Source organism: Macaca fascicularis, chromosome 12 (genome assembly GCF_037993035.2).
Source record: "Macaca fascicularis isolate 582-1 chromosome 12, T2T-MFA8v1.1".
Taxonomy (NCBI): Eukaryota; Metazoa; Chordata; class Mammalia; order Primates; family Cercopithecidae; genus Macaca; species Macaca fascicularis.
The window spans coordinates 12,808,215-12,831,914 of NC_088386.1; the positions used below are offsets into that span (position 1 = coordinate 12,808,215).

General features: G+C 44.5%; 1 protein-coding gene across 2 annotated transcripts in view; it reads right to left on the reverse strand.

The window, feature by feature from the left end:
* Positions 1-23,700, reverse strand: part of MARCO (macrophage receptor with collagenous structure) — a 59,397-nt gene that overhangs the window by 16,343 nt on the left and 19,354 nt on the right. Inside the window, exons 2-8 of one of the 2 annotated variants that reach the window (XM_005572954.5) lie at positions 10,013-10,114; positions 8,940-9,164; positions 7,778-7,813; positions 3,632-3,739; positions 3,507-3,551; positions 598-642; positions 186-293 (exon numbers count right to left, since the gene is read on the reverse strand). In XM_005572954.5, coding sequence (XP_005573011.3) covers positions 186-293; positions 598-642; positions 3,507-3,551; positions 3,632-3,739; positions 7,778-7,813; positions 8,940-9,164; positions 10,013-10,114 — 669 coding nt within the window. The remainder of the gene's footprint in view (positions 1-185; positions 294-597; positions 643-3,506; positions 3,552-3,631; positions 3,740-7,777; positions 7,814-8,939; positions 9,165-10,012; positions 10,115-23,700) is intronic. The other variant, XM_045366971.3, reaches the window with a different exon arrangement.

The window sequence follows — 23,700 nt, forward strand, 5'->3', positions numbered from 1 at the left end:
TCTCCCTCTCACGTTGCATCTCTTTGCTCACCTGGGAAGAAGAGACCCCGTGTGGTGCTCCAGAGGTTTCCATAGACAGAGCACTGCCCTGCCCTCAGCACTGAATAGACCCAATGGGACAGAAGTCAGGCCCCAGTTCCCTCAGGCCTCCTGGCAAGCACCGACACCCCCAATACGGCCCTCACCTGGGAGGCCCAGGTCTCCTTTATCTCCCTTAGTTCCAGTTTCCCCTTTTGGGCCAATGAGACCCCCATCGCCTTTGCTGCCCTTCTCTCCTTGGGGTCCTGGGGTGCCTGCAAAGAGAACGGCTGGTGAGGTGGGCTCCCACTATCCTTTTGGGGACAGGCTACTAGAGGCAAAGGGGCAGGAAGTGTTTGGGAGAGAAGGGAATGGGACCCCCAGATTTCTTCTGGGGGATGTGCTAGCTCATTTCTTGGGTGGTCTTGAAGAGGTGTGGCAGGACTCAAGAGAAGAGGACTGTAGGGCAGGCAGTAACCTTCTGGGGCTGGGGTGGGGCTGTGGAGAGAGGTCGGGGGGAACTGCCTCAGTGCCTCAGGGAATGCATCATTTGTCCCTAGCAGAGCAAGCACAAGTTACCAGTGGCTCCTTGCTTCCCTGGAGCACCCTGGGGTCCTTGGAGGCCTGTGAGGAAGGGAAAAAGAGCTCAGTTGCTGTGGTCTGAGAATGTCTAAAATGTCTTTAATCAGCTGACATTCTAGATCCGCTTAGCTGGGAAGGTGCCCAGAAGGAGATCTCTCTCTCTCTCTCTCTCTTGCTCTCTCTCTTTCTCACACACACACACACACGATTGCACAAACACAAACAGCAGAGTCCCTGGCAGTTCCAGGCAGTGTTTGCTCTTGCTACGGTTTGAAAGCATCCCTCAAAAGTTCGTGTATTCGAAGCCTGGTCCTCAATGCAACAGGTCCTAGTGGGAAGGTGTTTGGGTCATAGAGGCAGATCCCTTATGAAGAGATTAATCCCATCTGGCAAGATGGAGTGAGTTCTCGCTCTTGTGGGACTAGATTAGTTACCGAGAGAGCTAGTTCCATTTCTCCACCACATTTTGACTCAACACAAGGCCCCCACCAGAAGCTGCCAGAGGGAGCTACCCAATCTTGAACTTCCCAGCCTGCAGAATCATGAGCTTCTATTCTGTGTGAATTACCCAGTCTCAGGTATTCTGTAATAGCGACACAAAACAGGCTAAGACAGTTCTCTTCCCAAAGGTCCAGAACAGCACCTAGGAATATGTCCTGCATGGCAGTGCAGGAAAGGCTTTAGAGTCAGGCAAGTGTGTTTGAATTGTAGCTCTGTCACTCCCCAAACTGGATGACCTTGGAAAAGCCACCTAAGTATTCTGCACCTCAATTTTCTCATCTGTAAAATGGGGCTGGTAATGACTACCTGGTCCTCAGCTGATGCATAATTAGTGCTCTAAGACAAAAATGGAATTGAGAATGGTGATTCCCACCCATGTGGCCCAGGTATCCAAGGCTAGCATGTGGAGTAGACTGGAGGTGCTGGGTGTTCCTGGGGCTGGGGCAGGGGCAGGGGCAGGGAGGGATCTGTTGGGGAGAGAAACGGTAAGAGTATGAGGGGAAATTGAGGGATCCAGGAGGCAAAGTGGAAAAGGATGGGAATGAGAGGAGTGAGAGGAGGCGGGTGTATATAGAGAGGCTCTAAGTGAGTTGCTCAATTACAAAAGCTTTTTCTGAGGACACCAGTGGGGCCCAAGCAGAAGGTGCAGATGGGCTCTGGACTCCACATTCTCTATGGAAGCACAGCAGCCTGCTTTGTGGATCTGTTTCAGTATGTGGGTTCCAGAGGATTTGGGCTGAAGAAGGGGTTGCCTGGTTTTAGTGCTAGTGATTGCACAGTCCTGCTCTGATCCCTGTGTCAGGGCTGTGTGATGTGCCTGCTTGTCAGAGTCCTAAAGAGAAGGGGAGGCTCTAGCTCTATTCCTTCTTGAAGGAAATGACTGAGCTCCTCAGGCTTCTGGCTTTTCCTTCAAGCCAGCCTCAGTGGTTCCACTCTGGTGAGTTTCAGGCACCTAGCCTGAGTCCCTCTCTCTCAGAGGAAAGAGGATGGAGGGAGACCCACTCCCCTCTGAGTGAGCTTGCTCTGCTTAAGCCCCCACAGGCTGAGTGTGAGTGTGTATGCATGGGGGGTGTGAATGTCTGCGAATGTGTGTGAGCATATGCATATGTGCCCAAGTGTGATTGTACTTGTGCAAGTGTGAGAATGCAAATATGCACATAGATGTGTGCTCAGACAGGGTGTGCATGAGTATATGCTTGTGTGTGAGTGCATGTGTGTGCATGAGTATATGGGTATATGTGAGTGCATGTGTGTGCATGAGTGTGATTATGTTTGTGCGTGAGTGTGAGAATGCGAGTATGTGCACAGATGTGCCCTCAGACATGAGTGTGAGTATGTGTGGTGTGAATGTACGTGCACACCTCTGACTGCACCATAAACCTTCCTTCTTATGGTCTGCCTATCCTCCCCCCTTAAAACCTCCTCAGAAAACCCCCTGCTGGACACAGATCAATAGGCTCTTTGTGGTCCCTTCGATTAAATTCCTTCCCCAAATCAATTTCTGGAGGATTCTCCTTTCTAAAAAGTTTCCTTTCTTGTAACTGGTGGTGTTTTCTTTCTGCCTCAGCAGCCTGGCAGCTTAGAGCCCTGTTTGTTTACTCCCAACTCCCTTGTAAATCCTCTCGTCTGCCCTTTGTCTAGTAAAGGTCTTAATGTCTTTGCATCTTCACATCCCAGCAGCCTCGACCCCGTGGGGAATTTGCAAAATGGAGGTTCTAAATGAAGGGTGGATGGGAGTAGAGTGGAATGGAAAACCAATGTTTGGGTTTGTCCCTGGGGAGGGACAGCTCTGGGTCCCCCATTCTCTGACTGGGCCCCGTGAACCCATTTATATTAATAAGATGGCTGGGCAAAATTAGGCAACAGTCTAAAAAAATGGAAACTAATACTTTCCCAGGAACAATCACGAGCTTTGGGTCATTGTCTCTAATCCCCCCCGCCCCTGGCAGCCCTGTGTAGCCCTCTCATCCCCAATCACAGAAAAAGAAACTGAGGCTCAGTATCTTTGGAAACATCAGGAAACATTCCCAAGGGCACAGAGCTAGTCCAAGGTGGAGGTGCATGTACCTGACAACAGAGTCCCTGTTGGACCAAGGAGGCCAACTTTCCGAAATGGCACTGGCAGACTTACATTCTCACACAGAGGAGCGGGTAGGAGTCACACCCACCAGCCCCACCCAGGATGAAGGCCATCTAGCCATACCTGCCCCTGAGGGCCCTACTCTGGCCACCAGAAAGGGTGCTTCCCAGCCTCTCAGCCCCTCTGGGGTCTCCCACCAGACCTCCGTTCACCTACAGACCCCTCAGAGGTCCAGACTCTGGAAGTGGGCTGAGTCTGCAACCCGCGGCAGTCACTCTGAGAAGCTTGCTGTGTATTTCTGGGCACACAACTGGCACCTACTCACCTGCCTCTCCCTTGACTCCCGGTGGGCCTTGAGGTCCTGGTGGGCCTGGAAGGGAAAGGGAATTCAGAGTGAAGCCAAAGAAGGAGGAGGAAAATGATTAAGGGTCAACAGAAAAAGACCTGTACCTGTTGCTCCATCTCGTCCGGCAGCCCCCTTGGCTCCCTTCTCAGCAGGTGGCCCCGGTGGGCCAGGGGCACCAGGCATGCCCATGGCCCCCTTATGACCTTGAAGACCTGAGGAAGAGGAGCAGAGACACTAATGAGTCAGCCAACAGGATGGGGCAACTCACATGGTGATTCATTCAACAAACGTTCACTGAACATGGAGATGAGCCAACTTTGTGGAAAGAAGGAAAGAAGACAGAGTTTCTCCTGCAAGAAACCCATGGCCTAGAAAGCAAAAGAGAGACACTGAGTCAAACAGCCCTGGGGGCAGGTATTAGCACTGCCCCTTTAGCTGGGTGACCTTCTGCAAGTTACATTATCGTTTTGAGCCTCAGCTCCCTCATCAGTAAGACGGAATTAGTGTACTAGTTACACATGGATGTCCTGAGGTTACCATGTGGGGACAATCATGGAAAACATACAAGGCAAGCTCTGGATAAATGGAGCCTATAATTTCTAGAACTCACATGATTCTCTACCATTTCCAAGGACCACTTTGCAGATGGAGTTTCACTGGAATCTCACAACAACCAGAGGGGGCATACAGGGCTCCTCGTCCCCATCGCCAAGGTGGGCAGTGATGTTCTGAGATGCCCAGGTCTTGCCTGAGATCTCACCTTTAGAGTGTGACCACAGATTCCAGGTCTCCCCAGGGCAAAGCCTGCACAATTGCCAAGACACTGTGGCGGTAAAGCATGTGATGTGCTTTCTATTTCAAAGTAGAATCCCATCCAATGTGTGGGATCCATATGTCCTATCATTTTATATATACAAGGCTGGAAGGATGGAGTTCCAACTGGTGACTAGAACCTCTCACTTCAGCAAGGGATCCCTTTTGGATGTGTCTCTGGAGAGAGAATCATTTCAGGGTTTGACATCTGCTTCCACTGATGAGTGGCATGACCTGGATAGGGGTCTTCACTTGGCCTAGCCCTGGTTTCTTGCTCTGTACATGAGAATAGCACATCCACCCTACAGGGTCTTCGGGAGGACAGCAGAGGCCATGACGCATGGAAGAAACCCAGTGAAAGGGGCTCTTACTGTTGGCCAAAGGGAAGGGACAAGAACCTCAGAGACCCCACAATGCCAGAGATAAGACCCCTCCCCTGCAGAGCTGTCCCTCCTCCTGGGTGATCAAAGCTAGAGGTTTCTGCCTCTGGCACTTCTTAGGGAAAGTGCCCCACTACTCCCAGGCTAGAAGGCGATTTTCAGGGTAAGCTCCTAGGATCCTGTGCCCATTAGTGTCAGAATCTCTACCATCCCTTCTCAGGAAGAGCAGTGCAAGCTGTTCCGGCTCCACTGTGGTGGCCTGGTCCCCTGGGGGCAGGGATAGGGATAGGGCTCAGGCTCAGGACTCTAATTCAGCTTCTCCAAACCTGCCTGCATCATCTTGAGTGAGTCGATGTGCCTCTGAACCCCAACAGTTGCTTGGGGTTAGTGTGAGCAGTCAACAAACCCTAAAGCAAAGTGCTTGTGCTTATCTAGGGGTGCCCTCAGGGCCTGCCTCATCCTTGCCCCTCCATAGCCTCATCTCCCCACACCATCCTGTTGCTCTTGTGCTTCAGACACATGAACCTTCTTTCTCTGTGGTCTTTGACTCACTAAGCTCTGTCCTGACCCAAGGGCCTTTGCACACATGGCTCTCTCTGCCTTGCCTGCAGGCAGCTCAGGCTAGCTCTCTGCCTTCTTACCCAGGGAACTGCCCCATCCTTTCAGAGCAGTGGCCAGGGCTGTGACTGCATCAGGCTCCAAATTGATTGCCTCCTAAACAGGAAGGCTCATGAGGGCAGAGCCTCGTCTGTCCTCTTCATGTCTGGATCCCCAATGCCTATGGCAACTTCTCATCCTCATGGAACTTTCAATAGATATTTGTTGGGAGGAAGGAAAGAAGTCCAGGATTGATAGGGGAGAGAAACAGAGAGACAGGTGGGTTTTGCAATCCTCTTCCCTGAAGCTTGGCTGAGGAGCAGTTCCCCTGACTGTGTCCCAGGCAGCCTGCGTGGGAAGGCAGTTCCACAGGCAGGCTCTCTCCAGCAAGACCATGACTTCTGGGTTCCACATCCAGCCTTCCTCCCCTGCCCACCTATTTGTCACTGGGGCCTTTTCAGCCAAGGAACCTCCTGGGAGCCCAGGCAAGGCAAGCCATGGGGAAGGGGAGAGAACACAGCCTCCCTGGGTGGGAAAGGGCGATGGGCGGGGAATCTGGAGAGGCACGTGGTGCCTGAGGAGGAGCCGAGAACTCTATAGCCCCAGCTGCTGGAAGAAATTTCCTGTCTCTGGTTTCTAGGCACAAAAAGAAAGAGTGGGAAGAGAGAGACAGACAGAAGTCAGAGACAGAGAGAGACTGAGAAACACATGGAGAGTGAGAGTTAGAGATTTTCTCTATGTACACACATCTATATTCAGAGAGAGAGGGAGAGAGGGAGACATGGAGAGAGAGAGTTGGAGATTTTCCTCTATGTACACATATATCTATATTCAGAAAGAGAGAGAGAGAGAGACATGGAGAGAATTGGAGGTTTTCTTTATGTACATACATCTATATTCATACAGAGAGAGAGAGACATGGAGAGACAGAGTTGGAGATTTTCTCTGTGTACACATATCTATATTCAGAGAGAGAGAGAGAGGGAGACACGAAGAGAGAGAGTTGGAGTTTTTCTTTATGTACGCACATCTATATTCATACAGAGAAAGAGAGAGCCACAGGGAGCCCATGTTCTGTGCTCTGGGATGAGGTGGGCAGCACTGTGCCTAGGGTGGGTGACAGGCAGATTTTGAAGGTTGTACTGAACCCATTGGGTTGAGAAGAAGTTTAAGCATTGATTCTGTCAGCAAAAGCAGTTGAAATTGTTGAAACTGCCCCTCCTTGAAGGAGAGGAGCCAGCATTCATCAGGCTGGAGGCTCTCCTAGTATTAACAGTTAGTCTTCTCAAGAATAACAGAATAACAACCATAATAACAATAGCAAATAATAGTCATAATAATGACGAAGACAAGAACATCATTGAGTATTTGCTCTCTGCTGGACACTCGACTAAGAGGTTTATATTTATTGTTTTATCCTGACACTAATCCTAGGAGGTCCTACCATTATCTCCATCTTATTGGGGAGGACAAGAGCTCAGAAACGTTAGGTGATTTGCTCAAGGCCACCCAGTTTACAGGGGCAGATCCAGGATTTTCTGTAGGTCCACCAGTCTCCCAAGTCCCTGCTTCCATCATTTTGCAAGGCTGCCTCAAAACCCTCCCCGGTCAATAGTGTGATCTGGGCCGTCCTTGAAATATTATGGGACCAAAGGATTCTGTTCCGAAAATGGCATGTATATTTATCCACAGGGGGGCATTTCAACCACTCAGCTGATGAAATGGAACAGGGCTGTGAGTGAAGCGTGTGTGCAACACAACACATGTGGGTTGAGGAGGGAAGAAAAGGCAAACAAGCCATAGCCTTGTCCTCAGAGAGCACATGCCATTGTCAGACAGCTTTTGCACAGCATCTCGCTTGAGTCCTATAGCAACTCCGTGAGGTGAGTCAGATTACCTCCACTGCTTCCTACACAGGTGAGTGGCTGAGGCTCCAGAAAACTTAAGCAACTGACCCAGTGTCATACAGCCAGTAAGCCCCAGACCCAGGATTAGAACTCAAGTCGGCCTAACTGCACAGCCTGTGCCTGCATGACACCTGCCTCCCATCATTACTGCCCTGCAGGAGAGAGGAGTCAGACACCATGGAAATGAGTACAGCACCTCTGGTGGGAAGTGCTATGTATGTGGTAGGTAAGAGTCACCTGGAAGGAGTGCTTATGGGAGACCAGGAGAGAGGCTGCCCTGGTAGCTGGAATGCTGCCTGGCCTGGCCTGGGAAGGTAGCTAGATTTGGAAGGGTGGGGTGGAGAGAGGAAGCCACTTTAAGTAAGGAGGGGCTGGGAGTCCATTTAAGGTCCGGGAACAGAGAGGAGACTCAACTGAAGACAAAGGAGGCTGTGGGGACAGGGGAAGGTAAGCTGGGGTCAGATGTCCCGACCCAGAATGGCAGAGGCCAAGGGGACCTTCTGGGGAGGTTTTGTGGAAAGAGCAGGGTGGGTGTCAGTGAAAATGAACCTACCTGGAGGGCCTTGTTCACCTTTGATTCCAAACATCCCTGCAAGGGAAGGAGAGTGAGCTACGGCTGAGCTGTGCCGCACCCTTGGCCCTAGCCCCAACTGAGTGAGCCCTCCCATGTGAGACTCCCATCAGACTGTGGGGGTTTGGACAACAGGAGCCAAACACCTGGCTGTTTTTTGGGAAAGAGTCCTTGGAAAGAGCCAGATGCTTAGCTGTAACTAGCGGACTGCACCCTGAGACCTGTAGATCCCTGGGAGCCTTGGAGGTGGGGAAAGGAGGTGGATTCAAACCAGCCTGAGGAGGTAGAACCCCTTTGTGTTGGTCAAAATGAGCTCCTTTACATTTCAAGGAAGAGACACTCCCGTGGTGTCTGAGTGTCTGAACCTGCACTCCATCCATCTGCCCACAGCTATTACTCCTCTTCACACCCCCACTCAGCCTTCATCTTTGCTCCCAGGGAGGCTCCTCTGGAGGGATTTTCCTCCTGGGTCTGTGCTGGGCGTGCCCCTTGGTCACAGGACCCAGCCATGGGATCACCCTCCTAAGCCTCAGCTCACATGGGGCCCAGAACAAGGAACCCTGCTGGGGCCAGAGCTCTGTGTCACAGGGTAAACCCTACAACAGTTGGGCCACACCTAGCAGCTGGTTTTGCCCAAACTGTCTGAGGGCGAGGCTCTTCCCATTTTGGGGCAGCCTGAGAGAGGAGAGGGTGAAGCTGCAAGGCCCTGAAAGCTACGAGGGAAGGGGCACCCCCGGAGTTTTCACCCTTGGCTCAGTTTTCCCCAGCCTGCAGTCCTACCACCCAAGTCACCATGTTTCCCCCAGCAGGTCTGGTTGTCCTCCTCCCTCTAAAGTCCCCATATTGTCTGAACTAGTTTGGTGGCTTGAGTTGCTCTCTCCCCAACCTCATGTCAATGTAAGTCAGCTGTGGAAGAGTGGTCCAGAGAACCACCCCAAGCTCTCTGTTTTACCCTCCCTCCTAGACATTCTGGATCCATCTGGGGACTCTGGGTTCAGACTTGGCATTGAATTTGTTGCTGTAAGTCCCTGGCTCTTGGAGGTCACACTTTGCTTGGACAGGGTCGTTTATTTCCTGGTTCCTGATCCGGCTATCTCCCAGACCTCTGTTGAGAAGTCCCAACCCAGAGGGGAGGAGGCCAAACCTGGGTTCTGAGTGAAGTTGTCTACCCGCTGCAGCAAGTGCTCGTGGCTGACACGGACCCAGGTGAGTTGGGACTGCAGGACTTGCAGCCTCGATGCAGCCTGAGCCAGGCGTTCTCCAGAGTGTGTTGACCGCAGCAAGGAGAAGGGCAGGCTGTCCTCAGCTGACAGAGTGTCATTGAGGAGATACATCTCCAGGACCCGGAGCCGCTCCTGCAGATTCAGAACTGGGCCCCACCCCACAGCATTCTTTTAGGGACTGAGGCATTTGAGCATATCCCTGACATTCTTGTGTCATGTGTGCATAACTTCTACGGGCCCTGAATTTGTAAACACAAACTCCATGTGCTGTCAGACCTAGCGTAAGCACAGAGCCTTTTCTACATCTTGACCATGTGCGCTCCACACTCAGGCATGATATTGCACAACCACAAAACATTTCTGCATGGCCTAAAGCTGTGCCTACTGCATCCATAATCAATCTCCAACCTTCAGGCAGTTAAGGCCTTCCTGCATGCTCTGGGTGTGGATGCATGACAGCTAACATGCTGGTCTGAGCTAAATAGTGCAAGCAGCATTTGTGTGTGATCTTAATATACACATGATGTGTTTATGACAACTTTGCATTCAGCCTTCTTGAGTGACTTCAGTGTCTGCTCATGGAATTACTTCATGATTCTAACCTTTAGATTGGGAATACTTCAAAAGTAAAATCATGTTCAAATGGACACTTGGATCGGCAAAGCCCTTCCCACTCAGAGGCTGGGAGTCTTAGATGTCAGACATGTGTGGCATACCCTGTGTGAAATTATTGTGTCTTTCACTGCTTAGACACATAGGCTCCCAAGTGCATTCTCAATGTCTCTCTCTCCCTCTCTTATGCACACATACACACAACATACACTATCTTCTTTGCTTCTCTCATCACTGTGGCTGCCAGGGGCTGAGACTCTCTCCCAGTGGATGGGAGGAGTGGCTTAAGGTTCTCCACTCAACCTGAGCCCTTCATCTGAGGGACCCAGCTGGGTCACCTCTCTCCCCCAGGAGGGACTACACAGGACCAAGCCTGCTTTACCTTGGACCACTAGCAGCCCAGCACCAGCGGTGAGCAGGATCAGGTAGATGACCACCACAGCCAGGGAGAAGTTCACCCCATTTCTCCTCTTGGGCTTTGGATCTGAAACACAAGCCAGGCAGAAGGTGGCTGCTGCAGAGAGCACAGCACAGGGAGTCCCCGCCTGCTTCAGGCCCTACTCCATGTGAGCAGGGGGCACCCTGTGAGGTCAGCTAGGAAAGACACCAAAAGCTCATGAGCCCCAAATCATCCCCTGATCCTCCTTCTCGCCACAAAGCAAAAATTGCCACTGTTGGTCACTCATCTGTGTGGCTGGGCAAGCAAACATCTGTGCCATATATCATTTGCTGGAAAAGGTGTTATATCAACCTTGTTCACCACTGAAGCCCCAGCATGGTGCCTGGCCCTGCTGGGTTCTCAGTCTATATTTGTGGAATAAATTATGAATTAATGTGTTTAAATTTCAAAACTCTGGGAGGAGGAAGGTTGTTCCCACTTAGCAAACAAGTAGTGAGGCTTGGAGAAATTAAATAACTTATTAGGATATAAGAAGCAGATCTGGAATTCATGTCTAGATCTTTTTTTTTTTCCTTAAGATTTGTAAATTATAAAAGCAAAACATGCTTGATATATTTTATCAAATAATGTACAGGGCATGACAAGGGTTAATAATCATCCCTCAACCCCCTAAGGTCCTAACCCAATGAGATAAGCTCTATTAGCACTCTGGGGTATGGTCTTCCTCTCATCCCTCCTGCTCAGAAATCCTACAAACCCATAGAGTCTGAGACAGCCTTTTTTTTCTTTTAATCTTACAAACGCTATCATAGAACATAAAATACCACACATTGCTTTTCACAATGAAAGATTTTCATTGACATTTTCCTAGTTTTCTTTGTAGAGAGAGATTAGCTGCCTAATATTCCTTAGAGACAAACGCCACAGTTCATGCTAATATTTCCCTTTTGATGAGCTGTTTCCAGTTTGTGACATTACAAAAGAGGCTGTAATAATTCTTGCCTGGAAGTCCTGACTCTAGCCTTTTGTCAGCTGTTACTCTGTCTTGTTTAGGCGTATTAAAGGGAGGGTCCCAGATGCAGAAGGCCCTGCAGCTCCTACCACTCACATTAAATGAGCACCTATTCCACACCAGGCATTTACCAACATCATCTCTAACCATTGCAGCAACCCTGCAAGGTAGGCATGGTTACGCTCCTTTACAGAGGAGAGAGCTGGGGTTAAAAATTAAGGCGGCAGATGACACAGCAGGCATGTGACCCCAGGTTGGTCTCACTCCAAGGCCTGAGCTTGCCTCACTAGCCTGCACAGACCACTGCCCCTAGGAAAGATCCAGTTGAAATGGGCCCCAAGGGCACATCTGAAAGGGAAAGAGATTATAATTAAGCAGCCCAAGGGGATGTGTGCCCAACCATGTTTGCTTCTGTGATAGGGGCAGGTGGGTTTTAACTATTTTGACAGATGCACTTAAACCCCAGATCTTCTCCTATCGCCTGCAGCTCCTGTGTTTACCCTGCTGATATTCCTTCCAACCCCTGAACAGCAGGAAGCCCTGCTTGAGAATTGCCCAGATGAACAATGGTCTAGAGGTAGCTCTGGCAGCGCAGAGAGGAGTGGTTTTGTTGGTGGGTTGGTTCTTTAGCTAGCGGTACTCGATTATACTCAGTTTAGTATGGAGTGCCCTGTCTCCTCTGCACCCCGCCCCCCAGAATACAGGCTCACACAGCAGCCTGAGTAAGCCCCACAACACATAACCTGGCCAAGTCATTCTCTGCTGTCAGCCCGTCAGTGGGGGCTCACTGCTCCCGACTTGGCACCTGAAGCCCCTCTGGCCAGCTCTCCTGTGGCTGCACTTCCATGTCACACCACCACATGGGTCCTGACTAACGGCCAGGCCAGATGACAACTGGTGGCATTTTTCTGACTTGGGGCAATGTATGTCCCCTGAATACTGGCTCTCCTCCTTCCATTTCACAAGACTAATTTCTGCTCATCCTTTGGAAGTTCAGTAGAGCCCTTCCTGTTTCAGGACACCTACTCTGGTTCCTCTGGGCTGGGTGGAACCCCTCTTGGCTCTCCCACATCACTCCGTTTCTCTCTTCCACAGCACTGATCACCCTGGATTGTGTATGTTTATATCTCTGTCTCTCCAAATGGCCTGGAAGCTCTTTGAGCTGTATTCCAGCACCAATATGGTACCTGGCACACAGTATGCTGGGAAGACGATGACTGAATAGATGAATGAATGAGTGGCTGCAGAGGTTTGGGTGCTGAACATGTGCAGAGTTTAGAAGTGTTGAAAGAGCATCAGGAATGCAACTCAGGGCCTCGAGTATTCATGCAACCATCATGATGAAGATGAGTAACACACGAAGGGAGCCTCACATTTAACACAAGGTGGTGGATGGCAAATACAGTGTCATGGACAGCACTGTTTTTGGACAGCGCTAAATTTTATGAAACATAACATCATGGGAATGGAAAGGTAAACTGTGCTTTAGAGACACAGGTAATAGAGATGTCAGAGGTTGGAGCAAGCATGAAAAACACAGATATTTTAAAACCATATGGTCAGAGCATGGTGGAAGGCATGTGAGTAAGGACACAATGAGAAAAAATGAGGTATGGTAATGCTGTGACAGTAGTTCATGGATAGCTATCCAGGCCCAGAATGCTTTTTAAATTCAGAGCTACCACCTGGCATAGAGGCAAAGTATTTTAGAAACTGGGAACGTTGAGCATGTAGGCCTATCTAACTCACTCTGTACAAAATGGAGAGTCTGATAAAGTCCTTAGCCTCTACACTGTTCATTTCATCTCTTAGAGGATAGAAGAAACTATAAAGAAAACATCTATTCTAGATCAGGTTTGACCAAAGAGGAAGAGCTGCTTGACATGAGAGGATAAAAACAGCCTCTAGTAAATAAGAATGGCCTTCCCTGGAGTAAACCTTGGTGAGTATGGGAAAGGATTTTAGGCAAGCAGGTTTCAGATATTTGACAGCTCTGTTGTCTGACCCACAATGAAAATGTGGCTCCAGAGGGAAATAAAAATAATGTTTCAAGTCTGCAAAAGATCCCAATGAAGAAAAAAAGGCTGCACACAAATTCCAGTCTTTCCAGGTCTGCCACCTCCTGGGGTAGCAGGTAGTGCTGGTAGGGTGTCCTCCTCCCATACTATAACACTAATGGACATTGAGCAGGAGTCCCCACTCTACCCTAGCACTGGGCTGCCTGGTGAGCAGACCCAGAGAAGTGATGTCTTCCCTTTGGGCCTGATGTATCTCACTTCCTACCCGACAGCACCAGGCAGTACTGGAACGTGCCTTCTGGCCTGCAGGAACGATCAGCAGGGGACCAGAAAGAACACTAATGGCACCAGGTAAACAAAGTGGACCAGACTAACACTGACAGGGCTCTGAAAACTAAATTGTCATTGTACTGTAGCCCACACAAGTAAGCCAGAACATACCTAATAAACCTAAACTGTATGACTATGTGACTGTCTACTAAAATAGAAGTTTTAAATAGGACCCAGAATCTCCCAACATACTATACAAAACATCTATTATATAATGGAAAATCATCCATCATACCAAGAATAGAGGAAATCACAACTCAGATGAGAGGAGACAATCAAGAGATACCAGCATTGAGATGACACAGATGTTAAAACTATTCCACAGGAATTTTAAAGCAGCTGTAACAAAATGGCTTAGTGAGCAATTAAAATTATTCTTGAAACAAATTTTTTTAAAGCTCACCAAAAAAGTATAACAATAAAAAAAGAACTGAATAGAAACGATTGAACTAAAAAATACCAATTAAAGAAAAAAGACTCAGTAGATGGGCTGAATAGTGTAATAGATGTAACAGAGGAAAGAATCAGTGAACTCAATGATAGAACAATAGAAATTACACATCTGAAAAAAAGAGAAAGTCAGCTGGGAAAGCAAACAAACAAAAAACGTGAACAGAGCTTCAGAGACCTGTGGGCCAGTAACAAAACACCTACAATTCATATCATTTAATTCCTAGAAAAAGTGTGAGGCTTTAAAAATATTTAAGCAAATAATGGCTAAAAGTTTCCCGAATTTTGTGGAAGATCTAAACCTACAGATTAAAGAAACTGTAAAAAATCCCAAACATGATAAACTCAAAGAAATCCATATCAAGACACATCATAATTAAAAAATTGAAAAACTAAAAAGGCAGAGAAAATTAAACATCTAAAGAAAAAGAAAAATCTAGAAAGCAGCCAGAGACAAATGGTACATTACTTATAAAGGAATATCTTTTTTTCTTTTTTTTTAAGATGATGTCACACTCTGTCACCCAGGCTGGAGTACAGTGGCATGAAGTCTGCTCACTTCAACTTCCATCTCCTGGGTTCTAATGATTCTAGTGCCTCAGTCTCCCAAGTGGTTGTGATTACAGGTGCACACCACCATGTCTGGCTAATTTTTACATTTTTAGTAGAGATGGGGTTTCACTATGATGTCCAGGCTGGTCTCAAATTCCTGACCTCGAGATCTGCTTGCCTCAGCCTCCTAAAACGCTGGGATTACAGGCATGAGCCATGGTGCCTGACCAGGAATACCAATTTGAATGACAGAAAATTTCTCATCAGAAACTATGGAGACCAAATGTAAGAGCTGCAGCTTACTTTGTGTTTTTTTAGAAAAAGAATTGTCAACCAGGAATTCTATTGCCAATAAAAATACGCTTCAGGAATGGACAAGAAAGAAAGACACTCTCAGAGGAAGAGAAATGAAGAGAATCTTTTGTGGGAGAACTAACTTTAAAGAATGATTAGAGGAAGTTCCCCTAACAGAAAGGAAATGATGTAGTAGACTAGAATTTCAAAAAAGAAAGACAATAATAGAATGAGTAAAAATAGGGATATATACTACACCATCCTTCTCCTCATGAGTTTTAACAATCACATTAGATTTTTAACACAAAAATTTTACCACCTGATGTGGTATTCAGTGAATGTAATGGGAATATGACAATTACATTTAAAAAGTGGAGAAGGCTAAAGAACGTAAATGAAAGTAATATTTCTACACTTGACTCAAAATGGTAAAATGTTGATATGTTCTGTATATATATTGCAATAGTCATGCTGTGATAACTTCCATATATATATATATACATATATATATATTTCAATAAGTAGAGAAACCCTTAAGAAAACTATTCAATAAAAAACACTATAAATAAATCAAAATGGAATTCTAAAACTTGTTCAAATAATCCACAGGAAGGCAAGAAAAGAGAAATATATGAATGGGAAACAAAGAAAAAATAACACACAATAAGATGGCCAATTTAAGCCCTGATATATCAATAATTACTTTTGGTATAAATGGTCTAAATCAGAGGACAGATATTGCCAAACTATATTTGAAAACATAATCCAACTATGTGCTATAAGTAAGAAATCAAACAATAGAACTTCCAAATACATGAAGCAAAAACTGATTTAACTGAAAAAAGAAATAGAAAATACACAATTATAATTGAGACTTTAACACCCACTTTCAGAAATTGATAGAAACTCTACAAAGTTACAGAAGAACTAAACACTACCACGACTGACTGATAGTATCTAACGAATACACAGAATACTCCAGGTAGCAACAGCAGAATGTACATCCTTTTCAAGGACACATGGAACATTCACCAAAATAGACCATATCCTAGGTCATAAAACAAATTTCAACAAAATGAAAAAAAAAAGATCATATAGAATATGTTATTTGGCAATAATGCAATAAAAATAAAAATCAACAATGGATAGGCAACAGGAAAATCTCCAAACATTGGGAACATTTGAAAAAGGACTTCTATAAAATGCATGGGTCATTAAGAAAGTCTCAAAAAAAAAATTTTAAACTAGAAATGAAGTTTTGGAGAGGTTCCAAGATGGCTGAATAGGAACAGCTCCAGTCTGCAGCTCTCAGCATGAGCGACGCAGACAACAGGTGATTTCTGCATTTCCAACTGAGGTACTGGGTTCATCTCACTGGGGCTTGTCAGACAGTGGGTGCAGCTCCCCCACGGAGCAGGGCAGGGGATCGCCTCACCCAGGAAGGGCAAGGGATCGGGGAATTCCCTTTCCTAGTAAAGGAAAGCTGTGACAGATGGTACCTGGAAAATCGGGACTCTCCCACCCTAATACTGTGCTTTTCCAATGGCCTTAGCAAACAGCACACCAGGAGATTATATCCCATGTCTGGCTTGGAGGGTCCCATGCCCACGGAGCCTCACTCACTGCTAGCACAGCAGTCTGAGATCGAACTGCAAGGTGGCAGTGAGGCTGGGGGAGGGGTGTCCGCCATTGCTGAAGCTTGAGTAGGTAAACAAAGTGGCCAGGAATCTCGAACTGGGTGGAGCCCACCACAGCTCAAGGAGGCCTGCCTGCCTCTGTAGACTCCACCTCTGGGGGTAGGGCATACCTGAACAAAAGGCAGCAGAAACTTCTGCAGACTTAAACATCTCATTCTGACAGCTTTGAAGAGACTAGTGGTTCTCCCAGCATTGAGTTTGAGATCTGAGAACGGGCATACTGCTTCCTCAAGTGGGTCCCTGACCCCCGAGTAGCCTAACTGGGAAACAGCCTCCAGTTGGGGCTGACTGACACCTCATACAGCTGGGTGCCCCTCTGAAACAAAGCTTCCAGAGGAAGGATCAGGCAACAACATATGCCGTTCTGCAATATTTGCTGTTCTGCAGCCTCCGCTGGTGATACCCAGGCAAACAGGGTCTGAAGTGGACCTCCAGCAAACTCCAACAGACCTGCAGCTGAGGGTCCTGACTGTTAGAAGGGAAACTAACAAACAGAAAGGACATTCACACCAAAACCCCATCTGTACATCACCATCATCAAAGACTAGAGGTAGATAAAACCACAAAGATAGGGAGAAACCAGAGGAGAAAAGCTGAAAATTCTAAGAATCAGAGCACCTCTTCTCCTCCGAAGGAACACAGCTTCTCGTCAGCAATGGAACAAAGCTGGACAGAGAATGACTTTGACGAGTTGAGAGAAGGCTTCAGATAATCAGTAATAACAAATTTCTCTGAGCTAAAGGAGGATGTTCGAACCCATTGCAAAGAAGCTAAAAACCTTGAAAAAAGATTGAACAAATGGCTAACTAGAAGAAACCGTGTAGAGAAGTCCTTAAATGACCTGATGGAGCAGAAAACCATAGCATGAGAGCTACATGACGCATGCAGAAGCTTCACTACCTGATCTGATCAAGTGGCAGAAAGGGTATCAGTGATTGAAGATCAAATGAATGAAATGAAGTGAGAAGAGAAGTTTAGAGAAAAAAGAGTAAAAAGAAATGAATAAGAAATATGGGACTATGTGAAAAGACCAAATATACATCTGATTGGTGTACCTGAAAGTGATGGGGAGAATGGAACCAACTTGGAAAACACTCTTCAGGATATTATCCTGGAGAACTTCCCCAACCAACAAGGCAGGCCAATATTCAAATTCAGGAAATACAAAGAATGCCAGAAAGATACTCCTCAAGAAGAACAACCCAAGACACATAATTGTCAGATTCACCAAAGTTGAAATGAAGAAAAAAATGTTAAGGGCAGTCAGAGAGAAAGGGCGGGTTACCCACAAAGGGAAGCCCATCAGACTAACAGCGGATCTCTCAGCAGAAACTCTAGAAGCCAGAAGAGAGTGGGAGCCAATATTGAACATTCTTAAAGAAAAAAATTTTCAACCCAGAATTTCATATCTAGCCAAACTAAGCTTCATAAGTGAAGGAGAAATGAAATCCTTTACAGACAAACAAATGCTGAGAGATTTTGTCACCACCAGGCCTGCCTTACAAGAGCTCCTGAAAGAAGCATTAAACATGGAAAGGAACAACCAGTACCAGCCACTGCAAAAACATGCCAAATTGTAAAGACCATTGATGCTAAGAAGAAACTGCATCAACTAAGAAGCAAAATAACCAGCTATATCATAATGACAGGATCAAGTTCACACATAACAATATTAACCTTAAATGTAAATGGGCTGAATGCTGCAATTAAAAGACACAGACTGGCAAACTGGATAAAGAGTCAAGACCCATCAGTGTACTATATTCAGGAGACCCATCTCACATGCAGAGACACACATAAGCTCAAAATAAAGGGATGGAGGAAGATCTATCAAGCAAATGGAAAACAGAAAAAAGCAGGGGTTGCAATCCTAGTCTCTGATAAAACAGACTTTAAACAAACAAAGATCAAAAGAGACAAAGAAGGCCATTGCATAATGGTAAAGGGATCAATTCAACAAGAAGAGGTAACTATCCTAGATATATATGCACCCAATACAGGAGCACCCATTCATAAAGCAAGTCCTTAGAGACCTACAAAGAGACTTGGAGTCCCACACAATAATAATGGGATACTTTAACACCCCACTGTCAACATTAGACAGATCAACGAGACAGAAAGTTAACAAGGATATCCAGGAATTGAACTCAGCTCTGCACCAAATGGACCTAATAGACATCTATAGAACTCTCCACCCCAAAGCAACAGAATATACATTCTTCTCAACACCACATTGCACTTATTCCAAAATTGAGCACATACTTGGAAGTAAAGCACTACTCAGCAAATGTAAAAGAACAGAAATTATAACAAACTGTCTCTCAGACAACAATGCAATCAAACTAGAACTCAGGATTAAGAAACTCACTCAAAACAGTTCAACTACATGGAAACTGAACAACCTGCTCCTGAATGACTACTGGGTACATAACTAAATGAAGGCAGAAATAAAGATGTTCTTTGAAACCAATGAGAACAAAGACACAACATACCAGAATCTCTTGGGCATATTTAAAGCAGTATGTAGAGGGAAATTTATAGCACTAAACGCCCACAAGAGAAAGCAGGAAAGATCTAAAATTGACATCCTAACACCACAATTAAAAGAACTAGAGAAGCAAGAGCAAACACATTCAAAAGCTAGCAGAAGGCAAGAAATAACTAAGATCAGAGCAGAACTGAAGGAGATAGAGACACAAAATCCCTTCAAAAAATCAGTGAATCCAGGGCTGGTTTTTTGAAAAGATCAACAAAATTGATAAACCACTAGCAAGACTAATAAAGAAAAGAGAGAAGAATCAAATAGATACAATAAGAAATGATAAAGGGGATATCACCACGGATCCCACAGAAGTACAAACTACCATCAAAGAATACTATAAACACCTCTATGCAAATAAATTAGAATATCTAGAAGAAATGGATAAATTCCTGGACATATACTCCCTCCCAAAACTAAACCAGGAAGAAGTTGAATCCCTGAATAGACCAGTAATAGGTTCTGAAATTGAGGCAATAATTAATAGCCTACCAACCAAAAAAAGTCCAGGACGAGACAGATTCACAGGTGAATTCTACCAGAGGTACAAAGAGGAGCTGGTACCATTCCTTCTGAAACTATTTCAATCAATAGAAAAAGAGGGAATCCTCCCTAATCATTATATGAGGCCAACATCATCCTGATACGAAAGCCTGACAGAGATACAACAAAAAAAGAATTTTAGACCAATATCCCTGATGAACATCGATGCAAAAATCCTCAATAAAATATTGGCAAACTGAATCCAGCAGCACATCAAAAAGCTTATCCACCATGATCAAGTTGACTTAATCCCTGGGATGCAAGGCTGGTTCAACATATGCAAATCAATAAATGTAATCCATCATATAAACAGAACCAAAGACAAAAACCACATGATTATCTCAATAGATGCAGAAAAGGCCTTCAACAAAATTCAACAGTCCTTCATGCTAAAAACTCTCAATAATTCGATATTGATGGAATGTATCTCAAAATAATAAGAGCTACTTATGACAAATGCACAGCCAATATCATACTGAATGGGCAAAACCTGGAAGAATTCCCTTTGAAAACTGGCACAAGACAGGGATGCCCTCTCTCACCACTCCTCTTCAACATAATGTTGGAAGTTCTGGCCAGGGAAATTAGGCAAGAGAAAGATATAAAGGGTATTCAATTAGGAAAATAGGAAGTCAGATTGCCCTGTTTGCAGATGACATGATTGTATATTTAGAAAACCCCATCATCTCAGCCCAAAATCTCCTGAAGCTGATAAGCAACTTGAGCAAAGTCTCAGGATACAAAATCAACATGCAAAAATCACAAGCATTCCTATACACCAAAAATAGACAAACAGAGAGCCAAATCATGAGTGAACTCCCATTTCACAACTGCTCAAACAGAATAAAATGCCTAGGAATCCAACTTACAAGAGATGTGAAGGACCTCTTCAAGGAGAACTACAAACCACTGCTCAACGAAATAAAAGAGGACACAAACAAATGGAAGAACATTCCATGCTCATTGATAGGAAGAATCAATATTGTGAAAATGGTCATACTTCCCAAGGTAATTTATAGATTCAGTGCTATTCCCATCAAGCTACAAATGACTTTCTTCACAGAACTGGAAAAAATGACTCTAAAGTTCATATGGAACCAAAAAAGAGCCTGCATTGCCAAGAGAATCCTAAGCCAAAAGAACAAAGCTGGAGGCATCATGCTACTTGACTTCAAACTATACTACAAGGCTACAGTAACCAAAACAGCATGGTACTGGTACCAAAACAGAGATATAGACCAATGGAACAGAATAGAGCCCTCAGAAATAATACCACACCTCTACAACCATCTGATCTTTGACAAACCTGACAAAACAAGAAATGGGGAAAGGATTCCCTATTTAATCAATGGTGCTGGGAAAACTGGCTAGCCATTTATAGAAAGGTGAAATTGGATCTCTTCCTTACACCTTATACAAAAATTAATTCCAGATAGACTGAAGACTTAAATGTTACACCTAAAACCATAAAAACCCTAGAAGAAAACCTAGGCAATACCATTCAGGCCATAGGCATAGGCAAGGACTTCTTGACTAAAACACCAAAAGCAATGGCAACAAAAGTCAAAATTGACAAATGGGATCTAATTAAACTAAACAGTTTCTGCACAGCAAAAGAAACTACCATCAGAGTGAACAGGCAACCTACAGAATGGGAGAAAATTTTTAAAATCTACCCATCTGACAAAAGGCTAATGTTCAGATTCTACAAAGAACTTAAACAAATTTACAAGAAAAAATCAAACAACCCCATCAAAAAAATGTGCAAAGGATATGAACAGACACTTCTCAAAAGAAGACATTTATGCAGCCAGCAGACACATGAAAAAATGCTCATCATCACTGGCCATCAGAGAAATGCTAATCAAAATCACAATGAAATGCTGTCTCACACCAGTTAGAAGTCAGGAAACAACAGGTACTGGAGAGGATGTGGAGAAATAGGAACACTTTTACACTGTTGGTGGGACTGAACTAGTTCAACCATTGTGGAAAACAGTGTGGCTATTCCTCAAGGATCTAGAACTAGAAATACCATTTGACCCAGCCATCCCATTACCGGGCATATACCCAAAGGATTATAAATCATGCTGCTACAAAGACACATGTGCATGTATGTTTATTGTGGCACTATTTACAATAGCAAAGACTTGGAACCAATCCAGATGTCCATCAATGATACACTGGATTAAGAAAATGTGGTACATACACACCATGGAATACTATGCAGCCATAAAAAAGGATGAGTTCACGTCCTTTGTAGGGACATGGATGAAGCTAGAAACCATCATTCTGAGCAAACTATCACAAGGACAGAAAACCAAACACCACATGTTCTCACTCATAGGTGGGAATTGAACAATGAGAACACTTGGATACAGGGTGAGGAACATCACACACTGGAGTCTGTCATGGGGTGGGGGGAGGGGGAAGGGATAGCATTAGGAGATATACCTAATGTAAATGACAAGTTAATGGGTGCAGCACACCAACAGGGCACATGTATATATATATATGTAACAAACCTGCATGTTGTGCACACGTACCCTAGAACTTAACGTATAATAATTTTAAAAAACTAGAAATGAAAGGAAATGAAAGTACAATATATTAAAATTTATGGGATAAAACAAAAGCAGCTCTGAAAAAGAAAATTTATACCACAAACTGTTTACACTAAAAATAAAAAGGGCCTCCAATCAACACACTAAGTTTTTTCCTCAAGAAATTACAAAAGAACAAAATAATTCCTGATCACCAGAAAAAGGAAATAATAAAGATAAGAATATAAATAAATAAAATTTAAAATAGGAAGATAGAGAAAAATCAATGAAACAAAACTAGCTCTTTGAACAAAATCAATAAAATTGACAAATCTCTAGTAAGACTGACAAAAATTAAAATGAAAGAAGACACAGAGAGCCCATATCAGAAATGAAACAGGTGCTATTACTACAGATCCTGCAGCCATTAAAAAGAAAATAAGAAAATACTATCGCTAACTTTATGCTCACAATTTAAAGGAAATGGGCCAGTCCCTGAAAAGCCACAAACTATCAAAACTCAGCCAAGGTGAAATAGATAATCTGAATATCTATAATCATTAAATAAATCTAAATTTTAATTTAAAAACTCCCAGAAAAGAAATATTCAGGCCCAGATAGTTTTACTAGCATATGCTAATAAACATTTAAAGAAGAATTAGCATCAATTTTACACAACCTTTTATAGAAAAGGAAGAAACACTTTATAACTCATTTTATGAGGTCAGAATGATCCTAACACAAAAATCAAAGGCAGTCCAAAAAAAAAAAAAAGAAGGAAAGAAACAAGCAAAACTCTCTCATGAACTTTGACACAAAAATCTTCAGTAAAAGGCAAGCGGAGAACAAAATCGTGAATGAACTTCCATTCACAATTGCTACAAAGAGAATAAAATACCTTAGGAATACAGCCAACAGAGGATGTGAAGGACCTCTTCAAGGAGAGCTACAAACTGCTGCTCAAGGAAATCAGAGAGGACATGAACAAATGGAAAAACATTTCATCCTCATAGATAGGAAGAATCAATATCATGAAAATGACAATACTGCCCAAAGTAATTTATAGATTCAATTGCATTTCCCATTAAACTACCACTGACATTCTTCACAGAATTAGAAGAAACTTAAAATTATATGGAAACAAAAAAGAGCTTGCATATCCAAGAAAATCCTAAGCAAAAAGAACAGAGCTGGGAGGCACCACACTATCATACTTCAAACTATTCTACAAATCTATAGTAACCAAAGCAGCATAGTACTGTTACAAAAATAGACACAGACTAATGGAACAGAATAGAGAACTCAGAAATAAGACAGCACATATACAACCATCTGATCTTCAACAAACCTGACAAAAACAAGCAATGGGGAAAGGATCTCCTATTCAATAAATGGTGCTGGGAAAACTGGCTGGCCATATGCAGAAAACTGAAACTGGACCCCTTCCTTACACCTTATACAAAAATTAACCCAAGATGGATTAAAGACTTAACTGTAAAACCAAAAACTATAAAAACCCTAGAAGAAAACCTAGGCAATATCATTCAGGATATAGGCATGGGCAAAGATTTCATGATGAACTTGCCAAAAGCAACTGCAACAAAAGCAAAAATTGACAAATGGGATCTAATTAAACTAAAGAGCTTCCGCACAGCAAAAGAAACTATCGTCAGAGTGAACAGGCAACCTACA